The 20,677-nt window shown below is 41.7% G+C and overlaps 1 protein-coding gene across 5 annotated transcripts in view; it reads right to left on the bottom strand.

Moving 5' to 3' along the window:
- The window catches only part of LOC133658553 (latent-transforming growth factor beta-binding protein 4), a 154,281-nt gene that overhangs the window by 113,196 nt on the left and 20,408 nt on the right, over window positions 1–20,677 (bottom strand). For 4 of the 5 annotated variants that reach the window (XM_062060717.1, XM_062060718.1, XM_062060719.1 and 1 more), the window contains exons 1-2: window positions 11,569–11,913; window positions 4,751–4,815 (exon numbers count right to left, since the gene is read on the bottom strand). In XM_062060717.1, coding sequence (XP_061916701.1) covers window positions 4,751–4,815; window positions 11,569–11,735 — 232 coding nt within the window. In that variant the 5' untranslated portion in view covers window positions 11,736–11,913. Of the gene's footprint in view, window positions 1–4,750; window positions 4,816–11,568; window positions 11,914–20,677 lie in introns of those variants that run through there. The other variant, XM_062060723.1, reaches the window with a different exon arrangement.

Genomic DNA, 20,677 nt, shown 5'->3' with positions numbered 1-20,677 from the left:
TTATAACCCGGTGCGCCTAATGTACGGAATAATTTTGGTTGTGCTTACCGACCTCGAAACTATTTTATTTGGTACATGGTAAAATGATAAGTGTAACCAGTACATGGCAGTCACACATAAGAGATACGTGTAGACTGCAATATGACTCAAGTAATCGACACCAAAATGTTATATGTTGAAAATATAGAACATTACAAACGGCGCTCAAAAATCTATCAAAATGTTTTAGTACGACTTTGGTAAGATATGAAGTCGCACCGCTTGATGGATTGTACTGTGCTTCAACATACGAGTATTATTATGGTGCGTATAAGGTAAGACATTATCTGGCGTTTTGTTTTGCAATATTGTGCAAAAGCAACTTTTCTTACCTTCTGGTACCTGCTGATCTGTATTTGGGATCTGCATAAGTCCTGAAAATTTGCGCGGGTCCGCCTTTGTAGTCCGTGCGGACACCGTAGTCGATAAGCTTCTTCTTTTTGTCTATTTTCTTGTTATGGGACATTCATCCTCTGTTGTTGCAATTTGTAATATAAAGTAGAGTAAAATTATTACTTATATCTGTCAGTAAATTTGCAATGAAAGCGCTAAAACATACCGGTGTAGTGAGTTCACATTATTCACCCAAGGAACTTTAGTTATTAGAGAGTTCTGTCGGACGGTTTTTCGCGGGAAACACTTTTGCGGCGTTTATTGCACTAGTGAGCCATGGATTAGGAGACGCTGCTCCGTTGTTGATTTAAGTAAAGTCGGAAAGTCATTAAAACTGTTAGCTCAATCTTTTGACACTTCTTCCACTCCCGTCCTTGCACGCTACACCGCTACAACAAAAATGACGGACAAAAGACGCTGCCGAAGGTGAGCCACGTAAATATGACCGCCCACAAAACGGCGCATCCTGAAGCGACTGTCATAAAGCAACTTGAAGATGATTTGTAGAACGTAATCTATGCAACATTTTGACCAAAGAACCACTATCACATGTTATGTAGACCACAAGGAAGTGTTTTACATTTAGAAAAAATATATAAAAATATGACCCCTTTAATGCGCCCTATTATCCGGTGCGCTTTATGTATGAAAATAGACCTGACTAGACCCGCTCATCGGCAGTGCGCTTTATAATCCGGTGCGCCCTATGGTCCGGAAAATTCGGTACTTTGTCTTTGGTACACCTGCTGGATTAGACATATTCTTTATCTTTAAACTGGAGAAAATGAGTCTGACAATGAATGGTTGTTCTGTGAAGTTTCAGGAAGTATGGGGTGGTTTCCTAAAATATGTAAAAGAGACTGATCTCAAATTTAACGCGGATTGAAAAGTAATTGAAAGGTAGATAATTGATGAGCCTTTTGTCTGCTTTTGTGTGTTGCTGCACCGTGTTGGGGACCCTCAGAGTGCAGCTTCATGTCAATATTTGCCTGTACTTTTTTGACTGATGCATGTTTTTTTTATTTTATATATCCTTTTAGTTGGTGACTTGTTTGAGGGAGGAAAAAGGAACATTTGACATGTGTTTAATTGTATTTCTGGACTGTATATGTAAAAAAATCAATAAATAAATGTTTAAAAACACAAAGAAATTGGCACAAATTTGAGGTCAACTTAAACAGGCACTTTTTAATGATAATAAGCCTGGCTCAGGGAGGAGGATGCCCCTGCCATGCAGGGTCCCCAGGGATTGTACCAACTAATCCTTCCAACAAATTCCATAATAATAATACCAATGTGGGCAGAGACTGAAAGAGTTGTTTCACATAGACCAAGGGTGTTCAAAGTGTGGTCTATTTACGGCCCATACAGTAGTTTAAAGGCCTACTGAAATGAATTTTTTTTATTTAAACGGGAATAGCAGATCCATTCTATGTGTCATACTTGATCATTTCGCGATATTGCCATATTTTTGCTGAAAGGATTTAGTAGAGAAAATCGACGATAAAGTTCGCAACTTTTGCTCGCTGATAAAAAAAAGCCTTGCCTGTACCGGAAGTAGCGTGACGTCACAGGAGCTAGTATTCCTCACAATTCCCCATTGTTTACAATGGAGCGAGAGAGATTCGGACCGAGAAAGTGACGATTACCCCATTAATTTGAGCGAGGATGAAAGATTCGTAGATGAGGAACGTTACAGTGAAGGACTTGAGAGGCAGTGATGGACGTATCTTTTTTCGCTCTGACCGTAACTTAGGTACAAGCTGGCTCATTGGATTCCACACTCTCTCCTTTTTCTATTGTGGATCACAGATTTGTATTTTAAACCACCTCAGATACTATATCCTCTTGAAAATGAGAGTCGAGAACGCGAAATGGACATTCACAGTGACTGAACATGTAAATACACGATTAATAATATTCAGCTTTGCGAAGCTAAAAAAATAGAAGCTAACCTAGCAACGTAGCCAACGTGATAGCATAGCAGTCTCAAATGCAGATAGAATCTAAATTTAAAAAAACCCTGACTGGATGGATAGACAGAAGATCAAAAATACTATTAAACCATGAACATGTAAATACACGATTAATAATATTCAGCTTTTCGAAGCTAAAAAAATAGAAGCTAACCTAGCTACGTAGCCAACGTGATAGCATAGCAGTCTCAAATGCAGATAGAAACTAAATTTAAAAAAAACCTGACTGGATGGATAGACAGAAGATCAAAAATACTATTAAACCATGAACATGTAAATACACGATTAATAATATTCAGCTTTTCGAAGCTAAAAAAATAGAAGCTAACCTAGCTACGTAGCCAACGTGATAGCATCAGTCTCAAATGCAGATAGAAACTAAATTTAAAAAAACCCTGACTGGATGGATAGACAGAAGATCAAAAATACTATTAAACCATGAACATGTAAATACACGATTAATAATATTCAGCTTGGCGAAGCTAAAAAAACAGAAGCTAACTTAGATGCGGCGGCGGGCTTACTCACTGTAGTGCGTCTGCTATCCTGCTCAAAACACAACACAACCTCCTGGTGTTGGTGTTGCTGTAGTCCGCCGCTCCACCGATCGCACCTACAACTTTCTTATTTGCAGTCTCCATTGTCCATCTAACAAATTGCAAAAGATTCACCAACACAGATGTCCAGAATACTGTGGAATTTTGTCGAAGAAAACAGAGGTATTTGAATTGGGTCCAAACACTTCCCTTGCCCTCGTGACGTCACGCGCATACGTCATCATACCGCGACATTTTCAAGCGGAAGTTTTCTGGGAAGTTTAAAATTGCACTTTATAAGTTAACCCGGCCGTATTGGCATGTGTTGCAATGTTAAGATTTTATCATTAATATATAAACTATCAGACTGCGTGGTCGGTAGTAGTGGGTTTCAGTAGGCCTTTAAAGGCCTACTGAAATGAAATTGTCTTATTTAAACGGGGATAGCAGGTCCATTCTATGTGTCATACTTGATCATTTTGCGATATTGCCATATTTTTGCTGAAAGGATTTAGTAGAGAACATCGACGATAAAGTTCGCAACTTTTGGTCGCTGATAAAAAAAGCCTTGCCTGTACCGGAAGTAGCGTGACGTCACAGGTTGTAGAGCGCCTCACATCTGCACATTGTTTACAATCATGGCCACCAGCAGCGAGAGCGATTCGGACCGAGAAAACGACGATTACCCCATTAATTTGAGCGAGGATGAAAGATTTGTGGATGAGGAAAGTGAAAAAAGTTACGTACGTGACATGCACATAGCGGCACGCATGTACGGGCAAGCGATCAAATGTTTGGAAGCCAAATCTGCGTACTCACGGTAGCGCGTCTGCTATCCAACTCAAAGTCCTCCTGGTTGTGTTGCTGTAGCCAGCCGCTAATACACCGCTTCCCACCTACAGCTTTCTTCTTTGCTGTCTTCATTGTTCATTAAAAAAATTGCAAAAGATTCACCAACACAGATGTCCAGAATACTATGGAATTTTGAGATGAAAACAGACGACATATGGTGTCCCAATATGTCTGCTACAATCCGTGACGTCACGCGCAAACGTCATCATACCGAGACGTTTTCAGCAGAATATTTTGCGGTAAATTTAAAATTGCACTTTACTAATCTAACCCGGCCGTATTGGCATGTGTTGCAATGTTAAGATTTCATCATTGATATATAAACTATCAGACTGCGTGGTCGGTAGTAGTGGCTTTCAGTAGGCCTTTAACAAAAGAAAATGTAAGAACAAAAACCTAAACGATTTAATGTTATATGAAAAAGCTAAAATGTTGATACTAATAATAATATGAATACACTTTGCCACTCATAACACAAAGCTTACTCATAGTTTTGTCTTTAAATATACTTAATCTACAATGCATTTTAGCAGAGGGGCGGGGGGGTTGACTTTTTAGTATGTGGCACTGGAAAAAGTTTGGACACCCCTGACATAGACTGTACCAGCATCAATGTGCACTCTATGTGTACTGTAATTAATACACACTGTGTGTGTGTGTGTGTGTGTGTGTGTGTGTGTGTGTGTGTGTGTGTGTGTGTGTGTGTGTGTGTGTGTGTGTGTGTGTGTGTGTGTGTGTGTGTGTGTGTGTCAGCAAGCCAGTGACTGAAGTGTGTTTTGGCAGACAGGTTGTTATACCTAACTGAAGTGTACTTTAGTTTTATTTTTGTTGTTTTAATGTCACATCAAATAAAATAAAACCAGCACTATGTACACACACATAGACACACGCAAACTTTTCCAATGAGCGAAACAGTAAATGAAGAAAACAGGCATTTTGGAAGTGAGTACTCACGTTTGACACACCTGTTGGTTGTGATCCATCGCACCTGACAACACCTGTCTGCATATGCACCTGACCTAGAGACACACACACACATACAGGTCAATGACAACATGAAGTCAAAATACACTTTGTCATGACTCTAACGCATATACGCATCATTTCCGTGACAACAATGATTTTGGTTACGTTTTTTTCCACAAAAAGGCGTTCCGGTCGCCCAGAGGAAAAGTCAATTAGCAGATCAACGCTAACTATGTGCCATTAAGAGAAAGTGGAGAGGCGGCGTGACCTCACGGTGGTGTGCGACAGGAAGCGCTCGGGTCAAACTGGACTTTTGTTGGTTTGTGTGACCGGCTCGCATGTGTTGTTGACGCAAGCTTCAGCGGGCGGCCTGCATGGCACACCAAGGGAGTGGCACTTGGAGCGTCAGGCCGAGGGAGGACGCGACCTCTCTGAGGATTTAATCATTACTCACAGTGCGCTGCTCGTATTGTAGGGAGGGGGCCAGGCACACGTGCACATACACACACACACTGAATGACTCAAACATCAGGAAAATCCTGTCAAGACTGTTTTGATGTGTTAACTTCATATGGACCTAATGATTTTTTATTTTAGTATAAATGGCTAAGACTGTATAAAGTCTTAAAACAATAAAAGGACTTTATGAAGCTATTATGTATCAATCGTTCGATCTGCGACAATAATGTAATGCATTTAAATGAAAATACCTCAAGTGAGAGCTTTTCAAAGCCTTTTTTTTAGGTGAGATTAAAATGATCTACAGGACTGTCTCAGAAAATTAGAATATTGTGATAAAGTCCTTTATTTTCTGTAATGTAACTAAAAACATGGAAATGTCATACATTCTGGATTCATTACGCATCAACTGAAATATTGCAAGCCTTTTATTATTTTAATATTGCTGATTATGGCATACAACTTAAGAAAACTCAAAAATCCCATCTCAAAAAATTTTAATATTTCCTCAGACTCAGATTTATAACAGCAAAACAAAATCAAACATTTGAAAATGTCAATTAATGCGCTCAGTACTTGGTTGGGAATCCTTTTGCACGGATTACTGCACCAATGCGGCGTGGCATGGAGGCAATCAGCCTGTGGCATTGCTGAGGTGTTATGGATGCCCAGGATGCTTCAATAGCGGCCTTTAGCTCATTTGCATTATTGGGTCTGGTGTCTTTCAGCTTCTTCTTCACAATACCCCACAAATTCTCTATGGGGTTCAGGTCAGGGGAGTTGGCAGGCCAATCGAGGACAGTAATGCCATGGTCAGTACACCAGTTACTGGTGGTTTTGGCACTGCTGGATCGTGCTGGAAAATGAAATCATCATCTCCAGGGTGATATGGTATTTTTTTTTGTTTTGTTTTGTATTGATCTATATTGATATATAATGTAGGAACCAGAAATATTAATAACAGAAAGAAACAACCCTTTTGTGCGAATGAGCGTAAATGGTAGAAGGACGTTTTTGGGGTTGGTGCACTAATTGTAAGTGTATCTTGTGTTTAAATTTCTTGTGCGGCCCGGTACCAATCGATCCAAGGACCGGTACCGGGCCGCGGCCCGGTGGTTGGGGACCTCTGCTATACAGTACTGCAGTGGTACCCAACCTTTTTGTAGCTGCGGACCGGTCAACGCTTGAAAATTTGTCCCACGGACCGGTGGGGGTGGGGGTGGGGGTGGGGGGGGGGTGTATTTAAAAAAAAAAAAAAAAAATTTTTTTTTTTTTTTTTTTTTTTTACATAAATAAATACAATCATGTGTGCTTACGGACTGTATCCCTGCAGACTGTATTGATCTATATTGATATATAATGTATATATTGTGTTTTTTATGTTGATTTCATTAAAAAAAAAAAAAAAATTTTACAAAATTTTTTTTTTTTTTTTTTTTTTTTTAAATTTCTTGTGCGGCCCGGTACCAATCGGTCCGCGGCCCGGTGGTTGGGGACCTCTGCTATACAGTACTGCAGTGGTCCCCAACCTTTTTGTAGCTGCGGACCGGTCAACGCTTGACAATTTGGGGGGGGGGGGTGTATTTTAAAAAAATAATAATAATTTTTTTTTTTTTTACATAAATAAATACAATCATGTGTGCTTACGGACTGTATCCCTGCAGACTGTATTGGTCTATATTGATATATAATGTATAGTGTTTTTTATGTTGATTTCATTAAAAAAAAAAAAAAAAATTTTTTTTTTTTTTTTTTAATTTCTTGTGCGGCCCGGTACCAATCGGTCCGCGGCCCGGTGGTTGGGGACCACTGCAGTACTGTATATCAAACAAACATAACAAGAAGGTCATGGATTATCTTATCTATTTAACAAGCCAAAACAAAAAGAAGCTGAACTGTCCTGTATGCGCTGCTCTGCCAACACACACACACACACACACACACACACACACACACACACACACACACACACACACACACACACACACACACACACACACACACACACACACACACACACACACACACACACACACACTTACACACACAGAGAGAGAGAAGTCCCTTAGGTGCCCTCACATATTATCTGAAATCACAAAAATCCTTAACTTTAACAACCATATTGCAACAATTATAAACATTTTAAAAAGTCAAATCCACCACAATATCGGGAAAAGGTCTTCTCGTGAGCTGCTCCTCACGAGAGGAGAGAAACGAGCAGACATAGGGAGAGAACAGAGGGGCTAGGGGGAAGGGTCCCTGTGGGCATGAGGTAGTCTTCATCTCCGCTGTGAAATAGGTCCGCTTTGGCATATTTCCCAGAAAAGTTTGTTCTCATCACAATTAAAAACTTGCTGTGGTAGGAAGCTGGCTGCCTCAATCTATTCAATACAAGCAAGCACAAAATAGCTAACAGCGGAACAATGAAGCATTCGTACACACAGACATGGTTCGCACACAAAGGCATATTCGACGCAATCTAAAAGTTAATTAAAGCAAAAGCATGCAAATAGAGGGGTTCGTAAATCGAAGGTCCACTGTAAATATGTGGAAACACTGCCTCATTTTTTTTTTCAAGACAGCAGGCGTAGTTTTTCGATGCTGACACAATGCAAGTTCGTCAAGGAAAAAGTGTTGTACAATACACAGGTATCAGTGTATTTTTTTTGCGTGTCGGCATCAACTTGGTATCGAAGTATTGCTATATTTGAAACCCTTACTCAGGGGTGTACTCACTCGCTTGGAAATGACTGGATGTGTGTTGATTTATTGTGAGTAGCAAATGTGACTACTGTACATTGGATCCAAGTGTCATTTCCTCAGTGTTGTCGCGTGTAAAATACCTCATTTTGAAGAAATATGAGGGGTGGACGACATGACTTTCTTCAGGCTGCATTGGCTTCAATAAACTTGTAAGTATGGCGCTACCTGTTGTCGTGTGTTGGCCAATAACGTGGACAGACGTCTTTGTTCTCCGGCAAATTCATACCAACACAAAGATTAAAACACTAACACCTCACTGACCTTTCAGGACTTAAGGTACTTTGCGGAGGTGTGGGGCATGTTTATTCTTCGCTGACATGAGGTCACTGCACTAACAAGAGCGGGGGAGGCTAATTCCTGATAGCGCGCACACACACACACACACACACACACACACACACACACACACACACACACACACACACACACACACACACACACACATGTCACATCTACTGTTGGAGCCAAGATGGTCCTCACCTAATGTCTCATCAGACTGTGCACTAATGAGGTGGCTGAAGACTGTTATATCAGCAAGACTAATCTTTCATCCTCCATGTTTTAACACACACACACACACACACACACACACACACACACACACACACACACACATACACCATACAGGGAGAGTCAGTTGACTGGGTTTAGCATAAATCGTGTTTGTGGACATTGCATCCATCAACTGACTGACCGACTGAAAATTTGACACATTCCTGAGGTGTCACCATGGTAACACACCTGAGGGGCTCCTTCAAGGTCAAAAACATTTTATCAGATGGTTTGTCGGCAGCTTTGTGCTTTCATTATTTCATGCCGTACATAGAGCAGGTGCACCTTCCTGTCAAACTTTTCTACTAGTTCTTGCTTGAGTGCAATAGCGTTTCTCGCCGTCTTTATCGAAGCGCTGGGACACGCTTCTTTCTTTGGCCCCACGTTGGATTATTTTTTGCAGGCGTATTCAATAAAAGCGAGCACTTTGATAAAGGAGGTAAAGAAACATGATCAAATCCAAGAAAGAAATCATAGCAAAGTACGACGATGGCATCCGTCTTGGCCAAAAGGAGTCCGAAATTATCAATCAAACACACGCACACACACACACACACACACACACATAGCACTATTGACAATAACAAAAACATGGCACTGAGGATTGAGGAAAAACGCCACCTTTGAGGCATCCACACTGGAGAATGACTCAAAATTAACGCCATCTAAAAAGATAGATGACTATAACAATCTACAAGGTTAATATAGTCCGCTTCGCTTTCTTCCTCTCCATTTATCTGCTTTTTGTAATTCAAGTATTCATTACATGTATGTATTGTTGCAGTTGAAGCAATTGTATTGTTGATAATGGAGGTAATTATTATTAATATTCATTATAATTGTATTTTTATTGTTCCATTTGTAGTGTAATAATGTTCATTGTCATTTATGTGTTATTACTATCTACTTGCTATAACTGTTGGTATCATATTTGTACGTATCGTATTTGCTGATTTCTGTTGTTGTTTCTCTGTCTTATCCCCCTCTTGCCCCCGCAATTTCCTCCTCTGTCTTCTATTTTGTCTTCTTTCTATCCTCTGCTGTTTTGGTCCGGCTACGCCAAACATTAAATCAATCCATTTAATAAAGTGGAAAACAAATAAGGCAACAAGAGAACAGCATATATGGTCATGCACATCAACAATATGATTTGCTTGTGTGGCTGGACAGGACATGCTGACAAAAAATAATAAAACACAAAAATTTCAAATAAAATAATTGTACGAAACATTTCTACAAATATGTAAAAATAAAGTATAAATATTACATTCATAAATAATAAAACATAACTGAGGGAATAATAGCAGTAAATAAAATAATAAAAGAAATATATATATATTTTTTTTTAACTAAGAAGAGCTTAACGTAGGGGTCTCAGACAGGCCAATTGCGGCCCGCGAGAAGTTATTTTGCGGCCCGCACCTTAATATGAAAATTTAATGTTAGTGCGGCTGCGAGTTTTATATGAATGGCGCTTGACAGCATCATACTTGCCAAACCTCCCAATTTTTCCGGGAGACTCCCGAATTTCAGGGCAAGCATTCTTTCGAATGTCTGCCGATTTTCACCCAAACAACAATATTAAGGGCGTGCCGTGATGGCACTGCCTTTAGCGTCCTCTACAACCTGTACAAACAGCGTGCCAGCCCAGTCACATGTTGTATTTGGCTTCTGCAGACACACGTAAGTGACTGCAAGACATACTTGGTCAACACTTCCACACAGGTCACACTGAGGGTGGCCGTATAAACAAGTTTAACACTGTTACAAATATGCGCCACACTGTGAACCCACACCAAACAAGAATGACAAACACATTTCGGGAGAACATCCGCACCGTAACACAACATAAACACAACAGAACAAATACCCAGAACACCTTGCAGCCCTAACTCCCCCGTGCGTCGGTTGAGGTGGGCGGGGTTGGGGGGGGACGGGGTTTGGTGGTAGCTGGTGTGTATAGTCTAGCCCGGAAGTAGTTAGGGCTGCAAGGTGTTCTGGGTATTTGTTCTGTTGTGTTTATGTTGTGTTACGGTGCGGATGTTCTCCCGAAATGTGTTTGTCATTCTTGTTTGGTGTGGGTTCACAGTGTGGCGCATATTTGTAACAGTGATAACGTTGTTTATACGGCCACCCTCAGTGTGACCTGTATGGCTGTTGATCAAGTATGTCTTGCAGTCACTTACATGTGTCTGCAGAAGCCTCATACAACATGTGACTGGGCCGGCACGCTGTTTGTATGGTGAAAAAGCGGACGAGACGACAGGTTGTAGGGGACGTTAAAGGCAGTGCCATCACGGCACGCCCTTAATATTGTTGTCCGGGTTAAAATCGGGACAATTTCGGGAGAATGGTTGCCCCGGGAGATTGTCGGGAGGGGCACTGAAATTCGGGAGTCTCCCGGAAAAATCGGGAGGGTTGGCAAGTATGTTGCTAGGGCAGGATAGCCATTCAAAGAAGGTGAATTCATTAAAAAAATGCATGTTAGATTTTTTTCAGAAATCTTTTCCTGCGGCCCAGCCTCACCCAGTTTCTGCATCCAGTGGCCCCCGGGTATATTGACTTTGAGACCCCTGGCTTAACGAGATCGGTTAAAGCCTGATTAAAAATGTGTGTCTTTACACTTTATATTAAAAAAAAAAAAAATCAATATCAACGGTATAAAGATAAAGTGTTTCTTTTTACATTTCATTCATCATTTATATCTACTTCACATTGTTTTCTCCATTGTAAACTATAATTACACTCAATAAAATGGGTTTGTGTTCATATTGGAATGGATTAACTGTCTTTTACGTTTACATATGATTTATTTTTGAATGGGTTACAAACAAAATCTGAGGCACTATTGTATTATTATTGGCCTGTTATGTTATATGACTTTACACAGAAGCTGCCATTCATTTATACTTTCTAGAAACTACACACAAAATACTATAAAATATACAAACATTTATCAAGGGTTAGTAGTAGTGGTAGTTTTAGTGTTACAAAAACGACAAAGAGTGGGAATAAAAAGTGTCAAATCTCACCCTTTCTTGGCGGCTCTCCCTGGGTGCTGCCCGGCGGCCCCCCTCACCTCACCCGGACTCCGTGCCTGCAGCCCGGCACCACGCTGGCCACCCTCCCGGTGCCCTCCTCGGTTCTCCCGGGACGCATGCACGCTGACGAGCCACAGGCAGAGCAGGTGGACGCGCATGGCGAGATTCGGAGGAAAAAGTGAGTTCGTGTGAGAAAAGCATGAGAGTGGACGTGGGCGCTGGGCCGAGCAAAGAGTGGGAGACCACAACAAAAGTGTGAAGAGACACTCCGCTAAGTGAGGCCAAGATCAGATCTGGCCAATAGGGAACCGTTATTCAGCCATCACGTGACGCACCCTCAAAACCGCATTAAAAAGGTAAAAAAATAGGGGTTGTAATTTAATTGAACGTAATGAGCAGTCCTGATTGGTTGAGGGAAGACGTGCGTGTGAGCGTGCACCTGCTGCCAAGGGGCTTGACTTTGCCTTGTAATGACAGCTCAACGCCACTGGGAGGAGACATAACGCCTCAGCAGTACTGTACTTTAAAGGCCTACTGAAATGAATTTTTTTAATTTAAACGGGGATAGCAGATCTATTCTATGTGTCATACTTGATCATTTCGCGATATTGCCATATTTTTGCTGAAAGGATTTAGTATAGAACAACGACGATAAAGATTGCAACTTTTGGTATCTGATAAAAAAAAAGCTTGCCCCTACCGGAAGTAGCGTGACGTAGTCAGTTGAACATATACGCAAAGTTCCCTATTGTTTACAATGATGGCCGCATGAAGTGAGAGAGATTCGGACCGAGAAAGCGACAATTTCCCCATTAATTTGAGCGAGGATGAAAGATTTGTGGATGAGTAAAGTGCAAGTGAAGGACTAGTGGGGAGTTGAAGCTATTCAGATAGGGAAGATGCTGTGAGAGCCGGGGGTGACCTGATATTCAGCTGGGAATGACTACAACAGTAAATAAACACAAGACATATATATACTCTATTAGCCACAACACAACCAGGCTTATATTTAATATGCCACAAATTAATCCTGCATAAAAACACCTACGTGTTTGTTATGCTAGCTCCTCTGCTAGCTCCTAGCTCCATAGAACACGCCAATACAATTCAAACACCTGATCAACACACACAATCACTCAGCCCAAAAGACCGTTCACCTAACCCAAGGTTCATAAAGCTTATATATTTTTAAAAAGTTACGTACGTGACGTGCACATACGGTCAAGCTATCAAATGTTTAGCAGCCAAGGCTGCATACTCACGGTACCTGATATTCAGCTGGGAATGACTACAACAGTAAATAAACACAAGACATATATATACTCTATTAGCCACAACACAACCAGGCTTATATTTAATATGACACAAATTAATCCTGCATAAAAACACCTGCGTGTTTGTTATGCTAGCTCCTAGCTCCTATGCTAGCTCCTAGGTCCATAGAACACGCCAATACAATTCAAACACCTGATCAACACACACAATCACTCAGCCCAAAAGACCGTTCACCTAACCCAAGGTTCATAAAGCTCATATATTTTTAAAAAGTTACGTACGTGACGCGCACGTACGGTCAAGCTATCAAATGTTTAGCAGCCAAGGCTGCATACTCACGGTACCTGGTATTCAGCTGGGAATGACTAAAACAGTAAATAAACACAAGACATATATTTACTCTATTAGCCACAACACAACCAGGCTTATATTTAATATGACACAAATTAATCCTGCATAAAAACACCTACGTCTTTGTTATGCTAACTCCTAGCTCCTATGCTAGCTCCTAGCTCCATAGAACACGCCAATACAATTCAAACACCTGATCAACACACACAATCACTCAGCCCAAAAGACCGTTCACCTAACCCAAGGTTCATAAAGCTTATATATTTTAAAAAAGTTACGTACATACGCAAAAAAAAGTTGCGCACATACGGTCAAGCGATCAAATGTTTAGAAGCCAAAGCTGCATACTCACAGTAGCACGTCTGCGTCTTTGTCATCCAAATCAAAGTAATCCTGGTAAGAGTCTGTGTTGTCCCAGTTCTCTACAGGCGTCTGTGTATCGAAGTCAAAAGTCCTCCTGGTTAGAGTCTCTGTTATCCGAGTTCTTCCATCTTGACTGCATCTTTCGGGAATGTAAACAAAGAAGCGCCGGCTGTGTACTGTTGTTGCTGACTACGTTTGAAAAATACGTCCATTTCGCACCGACAACTTTCTTCTTTGCTTGCTCAGCTTCTTTCTCCATAATGCAATGAACATGATTGCAACAGATTCACGAACACAGATGTCCAGAATACTGTGGAATTATGAAATGAAAACAGAGCTTTTTCGTATTGGCTTCAATGTGGAAGGCATACCCGTGTTCCCCGGGCTACGTCACGCGCATACGTCATCCTCAGAGGCGTTTCGAACCGGAAGTTTAGCGGCAAATTTAAAATGTCACTTTATAAGTTAACCCGGCCGTATTGGCATGTGTTATAATGTTAAGATTTCATCATTGATATATAAACTATCAGACTGCGTGGTCGGTAGTAGTGGCTTTCAGTAGGCCTTTAACTTGCTAGTAGAGATGATGTTTGATAAGAAATGATCGAGTTCGAGCCCATTATCGAATCCTCTTATCGAACTGATTCCTTATCGATTCTCTTATCGAATCCAGATAGGTTGTTGTATTTGGAAAAAAACACAATATTTGGTTTAACAAAAGCTCACTTTTACTTTATAAGAAAAAAATAAAATAAAATAAATAAATAAATATTGACTGTTACCCCCCTAAAAAAATACAATAAACAAATATTGACTGTTGTTACCCAAAGTATATTAAGTGGGATTTTTCAGAAAAACAAATGTATACAGTAACACAAAAACAACCTGTCTCTGTGATCACTATAGGTGTATAAATAATAATATAGTGTTAAATAAAATCAGTCCCTCGGGCACAAAACTGAAAATAATACAGCTCTCCAAAAAGTTGCTGCTATTGGAACATACTAACTACACACACAGGCAGACAGCTAACAAACAATCCAAGACGTCTAATAAAGTTCAAAAGCAGATTAATCCATTTAGGCTCTTTATTGTTGTTGATCTTGCTTTGTCTTTTCCTATCTTTACTTTTGTCTTGCACTGGACTGTTATTTTTTATTTTTTTGAACTGAAATACACACAATGACAAATGTATAAGCTATGTGATTCAATTAACATACTGAAATTTAATACACAATATGTAAATATTAGCTTCACACAAATATACAGTACTATCATCAAACAAATACTTCTGAGTGTTGAAACTATTTTGAAGGTGGAAATATACGACTGGCAGCCATTTTAAGTCCTCAAAACATCCATTGAAACAGTGCACAAAAATTGTTTTTCAATAAACATCTTAGTTTTAAATTTAACCACTTTCCACCTTAATATTGAGTTACATAAACAAGTTAAACAGTTTACTTACAGACTTATCTTTTCCAAGGCTTGTAGGAGCTAACACAACTTGTCTACTTCTCAATTGTCTCATGAACTGAACTGACTCGCCAACCCGGAAGTGGAAACGACTAATGACGCGTAGTATTTTCATATCGGCACAAGGTGTCAGTAAGAGTCTACAGTCAAATGGGCATAACATTGCCCATTTGGGATTCGTTCCCAGGGATTCAAATAAAGAACCAACTCTTTTTCTTTACTATAGTGGTCTCGATAACGGGTACCGGTTCTTAAAAAGGGATTCGAGTCCGAGGACTCGGTTCTTTTCTTATCGAACAACCGGGAAAATCGGTTTCGAGCATCATCCCTACTTGCAAGTACTACCATTTACTCACTTACTACTACTCTTGCACTTTTTTTAAACTTGCCGCACACTGCTTATTCTTGACAACCGAGACACGTATTTGCATTCTAGTGCCACACTGAATTGTGCTGTGCCAGCATGGCTAAAATGTGTCCTGGGCATGACGTTAAAATGCATCTGGCAGTGGAGGCTCCTCTATGGGGGTCTTGGGGCACTAGGAGGTTAACCCCTTCACTACTGTTACCCCAGGTGGCCCTTGGCAAAGGCCTAGTACCTGACAGCCCCCTAGCCAGGGATACGGTGAAGACCTCAACGGCGGAGCAGGCGGAAGACGGTAGATTTAAGAACTACCACAACGGCTGCGATGGCGGAAGAAGGCTGCAGCAGAAAAGGGTGCCCGGTCGTCTTGGACTCCACGCCACGGGACCTTGACCCAATTCTGTCAAGGATCGTGTGGTGACTGTCTGTGCACCAGTCTCCCCAAGTTAAACAAAGTCACGCACAGGCATCCTCCATAAAGGGATACACCCCTACCAGGAGGATCGTCATACTCGTTAGAGTGACCGCCGATGACAATGGCTAACGGCCAGCTATGCTAACACTTCGTACTGCATTACACGAGCCGACATATATATATATTTTTTTATAATGTCCTGCCCAGCTTCTCGGGCAAATCATATAGCAGATGTAGATGCCCATATCGGCTGTTCAGATTTACTTTACAAAAGAGAAGTGTAGGATACTTCTCTTGTTGCCTTATTTGTATTTTGACTTTATTAAATGTATTTATATTATCATTTGGTGCAGCCGGGCCGGAGCAGGAGGGGATAGAAAGAGAGAAAAAGGAAGACAGAGGGGGGAATTGTGGGGACAAGAGGGGGATTAGACAGAGAGACAACAACAGCAAACACAACAACAACAACAACAACAACAACAACAGAGCAACATCAGCAATTACGACATGTACAAATATGATGGTAAAAGTAATAGCAAATAAGCAGTTAGTGAAAAAAAATAATAATAATACAGAAATGACAATGAGCGTTATTACACTAAAAATGGAGCAATATGAATACCAATAGAAATAGTGCTATTGATAATAAACAATACCAATACTTTACCTTTATTATCAACAATACAATTGTTCAAATGCAACAATACATATACGTAATGATAACTTGAGATACGAAAGAATGCAGAAAATGGAGGGGAAGAAAGAGAAGCAACCTACATTAACCTTGTAGATTGTTATAGTAACAATAGGTTAAGCTTTGTCAGTGTGCCATGTGTTATACCCAGTTTACCCTAGGGCAACAACGTTAATATATGTTTGATGAAACGTAATTATGTGCATGAGTGTATGTGTGCATATGTACTTGTATATGTACAGTATGTGTATTTGTGTGCTTGTACAGTGAATGTATATGTACAGTATGTGTATATGTGTGTTTGTACAGTGAATGTATATGTATAGAATGTGTATGTGTGTGTTTGTACAGTGAATGTATATGTACAGTATGTGTATACAGTATGTGTGTTTGTACAGTGAATGTATATGTACAGTATGTGTATATGTATGTTTGTACAGTGAATGTATATGTACAGTATGTGTATACAGTATGTGTGTTTGTACAGTGAATGTATATGTACAGTATGTGTATATGTATGTTTGTACAGTGAATGTATATGTACAGTATGTTTATACAGTATGTTTGTATAATGAATGTGCGTGTGGATGTACGAACTTTGAGTGTGTAAATATGTACTGTATTTATTTGTATATGTATGTGGGAGCGTAGGTACCTATGTATGTGTGTATGTATGTGTGTGAGTATATGTGAATTTGCATGTACAATACATTTGACTCCCAGTGTGTGCGGGAGCCAGAGTACGGCCCCAGCCTCCCAGAGAGCCCATCCCACAAACAGTAGGTGCGGTGCCCAGGGAACCAGGGGCCACCGCCCCCACGCAGCCAAGCCGGACAGCGACAGGAACCCCAGAGCCTGGCCCACCGCGCCGCCCACAAGGGCCAGCAGCAGGCCACAGACAGACGCACCCGGCAGAGGACAAGGCACGAGAAAAGCAGGGGGCAGCCAGACCCCAAGCCAGCGAGAGACCACACCCCACACGGACAGAAAGGCGGGACGCCCCGCCCGAGGGGCCCGGAGACCCCCCGCAACCGGACGGGAAGACCGCCCCCGCCCCACCGGCAACCGGGCCCCCACGGCCACCCCACCCAAACCGGCCACCACAGGACCACCCAGCACGGGGCCACGGGAACCACCCACCCCACCCGCAGGGACCCCAACGATGGAGATGGAACAACCAGCAACCGGCCCGCCGATTCCCCCCCCTGAGGTAGGGGAAATAAATAAATAAAATAAATAAATACATAATAATAATAATTATTATATTAATAAAATATATTAATAAAATATATTAAAAAATAAGAAAAAATAAATAATTAAATCTATTTATTTAAAAAAAAAAAAAAAAAAGAAGATCACAGACATGCTGACACACAAGGTCGCTACCCCAACAACTGGCCGACTCGCAGCACCTCGGAATACCCTGCAGCACCAAGCTACCACAGTAGACGCAGGGACCAGACTCAGCAGGCCCCAACCAAGACGGGCACCCGGAAGGGATGGACGGTGGGACCCAGGAGCTCCAGACACGCAGTCCGGATGCAGTAGCCTGAGGCGCCGACCCCCACCCGACAGGCAGGCCCAGAACGTACCGCCAGAAATATACATACATATATATATACATACACATAAACATACACATGTACACATACACACACATACACATGCATACACATACACATATATATACATACATACATACATACATACACACACACACATACATATACACAGTTTGTCAGCCCCGACAACCACCACGCGCGCACGCTGCCACCAGTCACAACTTTAGCCACCCCCCTGCACCAGACCCAGCAGCCATGGGCGCCCACACCACAAACAAACGGCAGCAGAAACAGCAGCCACAACACCCCCAGACAGCCAGCACCACCCAATCAAATCGATCAAAAAAAAACGCGACCGGCAACCACACGCCAACAGGATCACAGAGACCAGCCAGCGCCAGCCCGCCAGCAAGCCCAAACGCCAACACGCAAACAAGAGACACCAACCCCCCCCCCCACCAAAAGACCCCACCACCCCAACCCAAACCCGCACAAAAACACCACCGCCCAAACAACCGAGACACAGTATCCAGACCAGACACGGGTGCCGCGCCGCCACCACATCAAGTCGCCAACAGAGACCCCACAGTGCAAGGTCGGGCCACACGGGTACGGACCCCACCCAACAGTAAGCGAGACCCGCGCGACGCCACACACAAATAAATAATAAGATTAAACAAAAATAATAATAATAATTTTAAAAAATAATAATAATAATAATAAAATAAAATACAAATTAAATTAAAAATAACCAATACAAATAAATAAATAAAATAAAATAAAGTAAGTAAATAATAAAAATAATTTTTTTTTAAAATAAATATATATATATATATATATATATATATATATATATATATATATATATATATATATATATATATATATATATATATATATATATATATATATATATATATAAAATAATAATAATAATAATAATAATAAATTAATAAAAGCCTGGCAGGCCACCAGAACGCAGTCCCCGGAATCCGCGCCGGCCGACGAGGCAATGAGGGGTGCGCCGAACCCCAACCCCCCCACATGCATGTGTACAAGGCCCCCAGAGTGTCTACTGTGTAGTTAAAATTAGGAGGTCAGCCATTACAGCCGACCTCCAGTCCCTATTGATGCGTGTACTGTAGCGTGAGTGAGATATGTATGCTTGTGGGAACTAATAATGCGATTAAAATTGGGGGACATCAAGGTCTTGGTGGGTCCCAACCAAGCAGAGCCCTCCAAATCCTAAGTGTCTAATATGCAGCTAAGATTGAGGGATGGACGAGCAGGGGACAAGACAGGAGGACTGGAGCCCCATAGGAGGCATCCTCAACCCCCCGCCATGCCTCCCCGCAGGACAATCCCCCAAAGTCCTATATTTGTGTGACTGTGTGTGCTATAAGTAGGAGGAGTAGAGGGCCCGGACATCCCCCCCAGTCCATGCGGCCGACAACCAGGAACTACGGCCAGGAAGCCGCCGCCCCCCCACAGCCCGTGACCCACACCAGACCACTTTAGCGTGACGCCACGCGAGCCCACCCCCGCCAAACAAAGCCAGCCCCCGCCCGCCCCAACCCCGCAGAACCCATACCAGCAACCAAACGCAGAAAAACTGCACAGCCCCATGCCCAATGCAAACACCGCATCCCGGCCATCCACACAGCAACGTACCCATACGAGTTCCGGCCAGGGGACGGCGCCCCCCAACGGGGGAAGAAGTCAATGCACCCCGTCCACACGCCAGCCCCCAAACCAGCCGGCAAGCCAACGCCAGCCAGCCCCCAAAACCCCACAAGCGCACAGATACCAGCCACAGTCCCCCAACCACTCCAACCCAACACAGCGACGCCAACCGCTGGCAGTACCACAGCAACCATCACCACCACCGCCCGTCCGCAGTACAAACACCCGCGGCCGCCGAAACCGAAACAAAAAAAAACAAAAAAAAAAAAAAGCGACCTACCCCGTAAACCACAACAACGCACACCCCCAGCTACCACAGAGGCCACCAACCCACCTACCCCAACTCATCCACATACAGGCCAATCGATCCACCGGACATCCACACCCATACACACATACACATATACATACATATATGTATATACACATACATACACATACACACATGCATGCATATACATATACACATACACACACACACACGCACATATATACACTTACATACCGACATATTTTTAAATGATTAAAAGTCAAGACAGTTCAGCTCAAATTATTGATTTGAATCAACTTTGCAGGTACTTTTGCGTTAACCAACCAGGTGTGTCGACGTGGAGATTTAAACAGGGAGCGGGAGAAACCAAATAGATTTATAAAATGGGGGTGGTCAAGACTATGGAAGATCGAATGGGACAAAATTAAGCATATGAATAAATCTTACTTAAATGTGTCACTAACTAATTATAATTGGAATTACATACATAGATTTATAGATAGATAGATGGATAGTACTTTATTGATTCCTTTTTATTACAATTCCAGCAGCAGTGTACAGAATTGAGATCGAATTTAAAAAGTAAAATTTACTTAGTAAATACATGTATCCAATATAAAATTGCATGTAATTATTTACTCATTTA

The sequence above is a fragment of the Entelurus aequoreus genome, linkage group LG10, assembly GCF_033978785.1.
Source record: "Entelurus aequoreus isolate RoL-2023_Sb linkage group LG10, RoL_Eaeq_v1.1, whole genome shotgun sequence".
Classification (NCBI taxonomy): Eukaryota; Metazoa; Chordata; class Actinopteri; order Syngnathiformes; family Syngnathidae; genus Entelurus; species Entelurus aequoreus.
The sequence above is the reverse complement of the archived record's forward strand: the minus strand, read 5'-3'. Positions and strand labels throughout refer to the sequence as shown.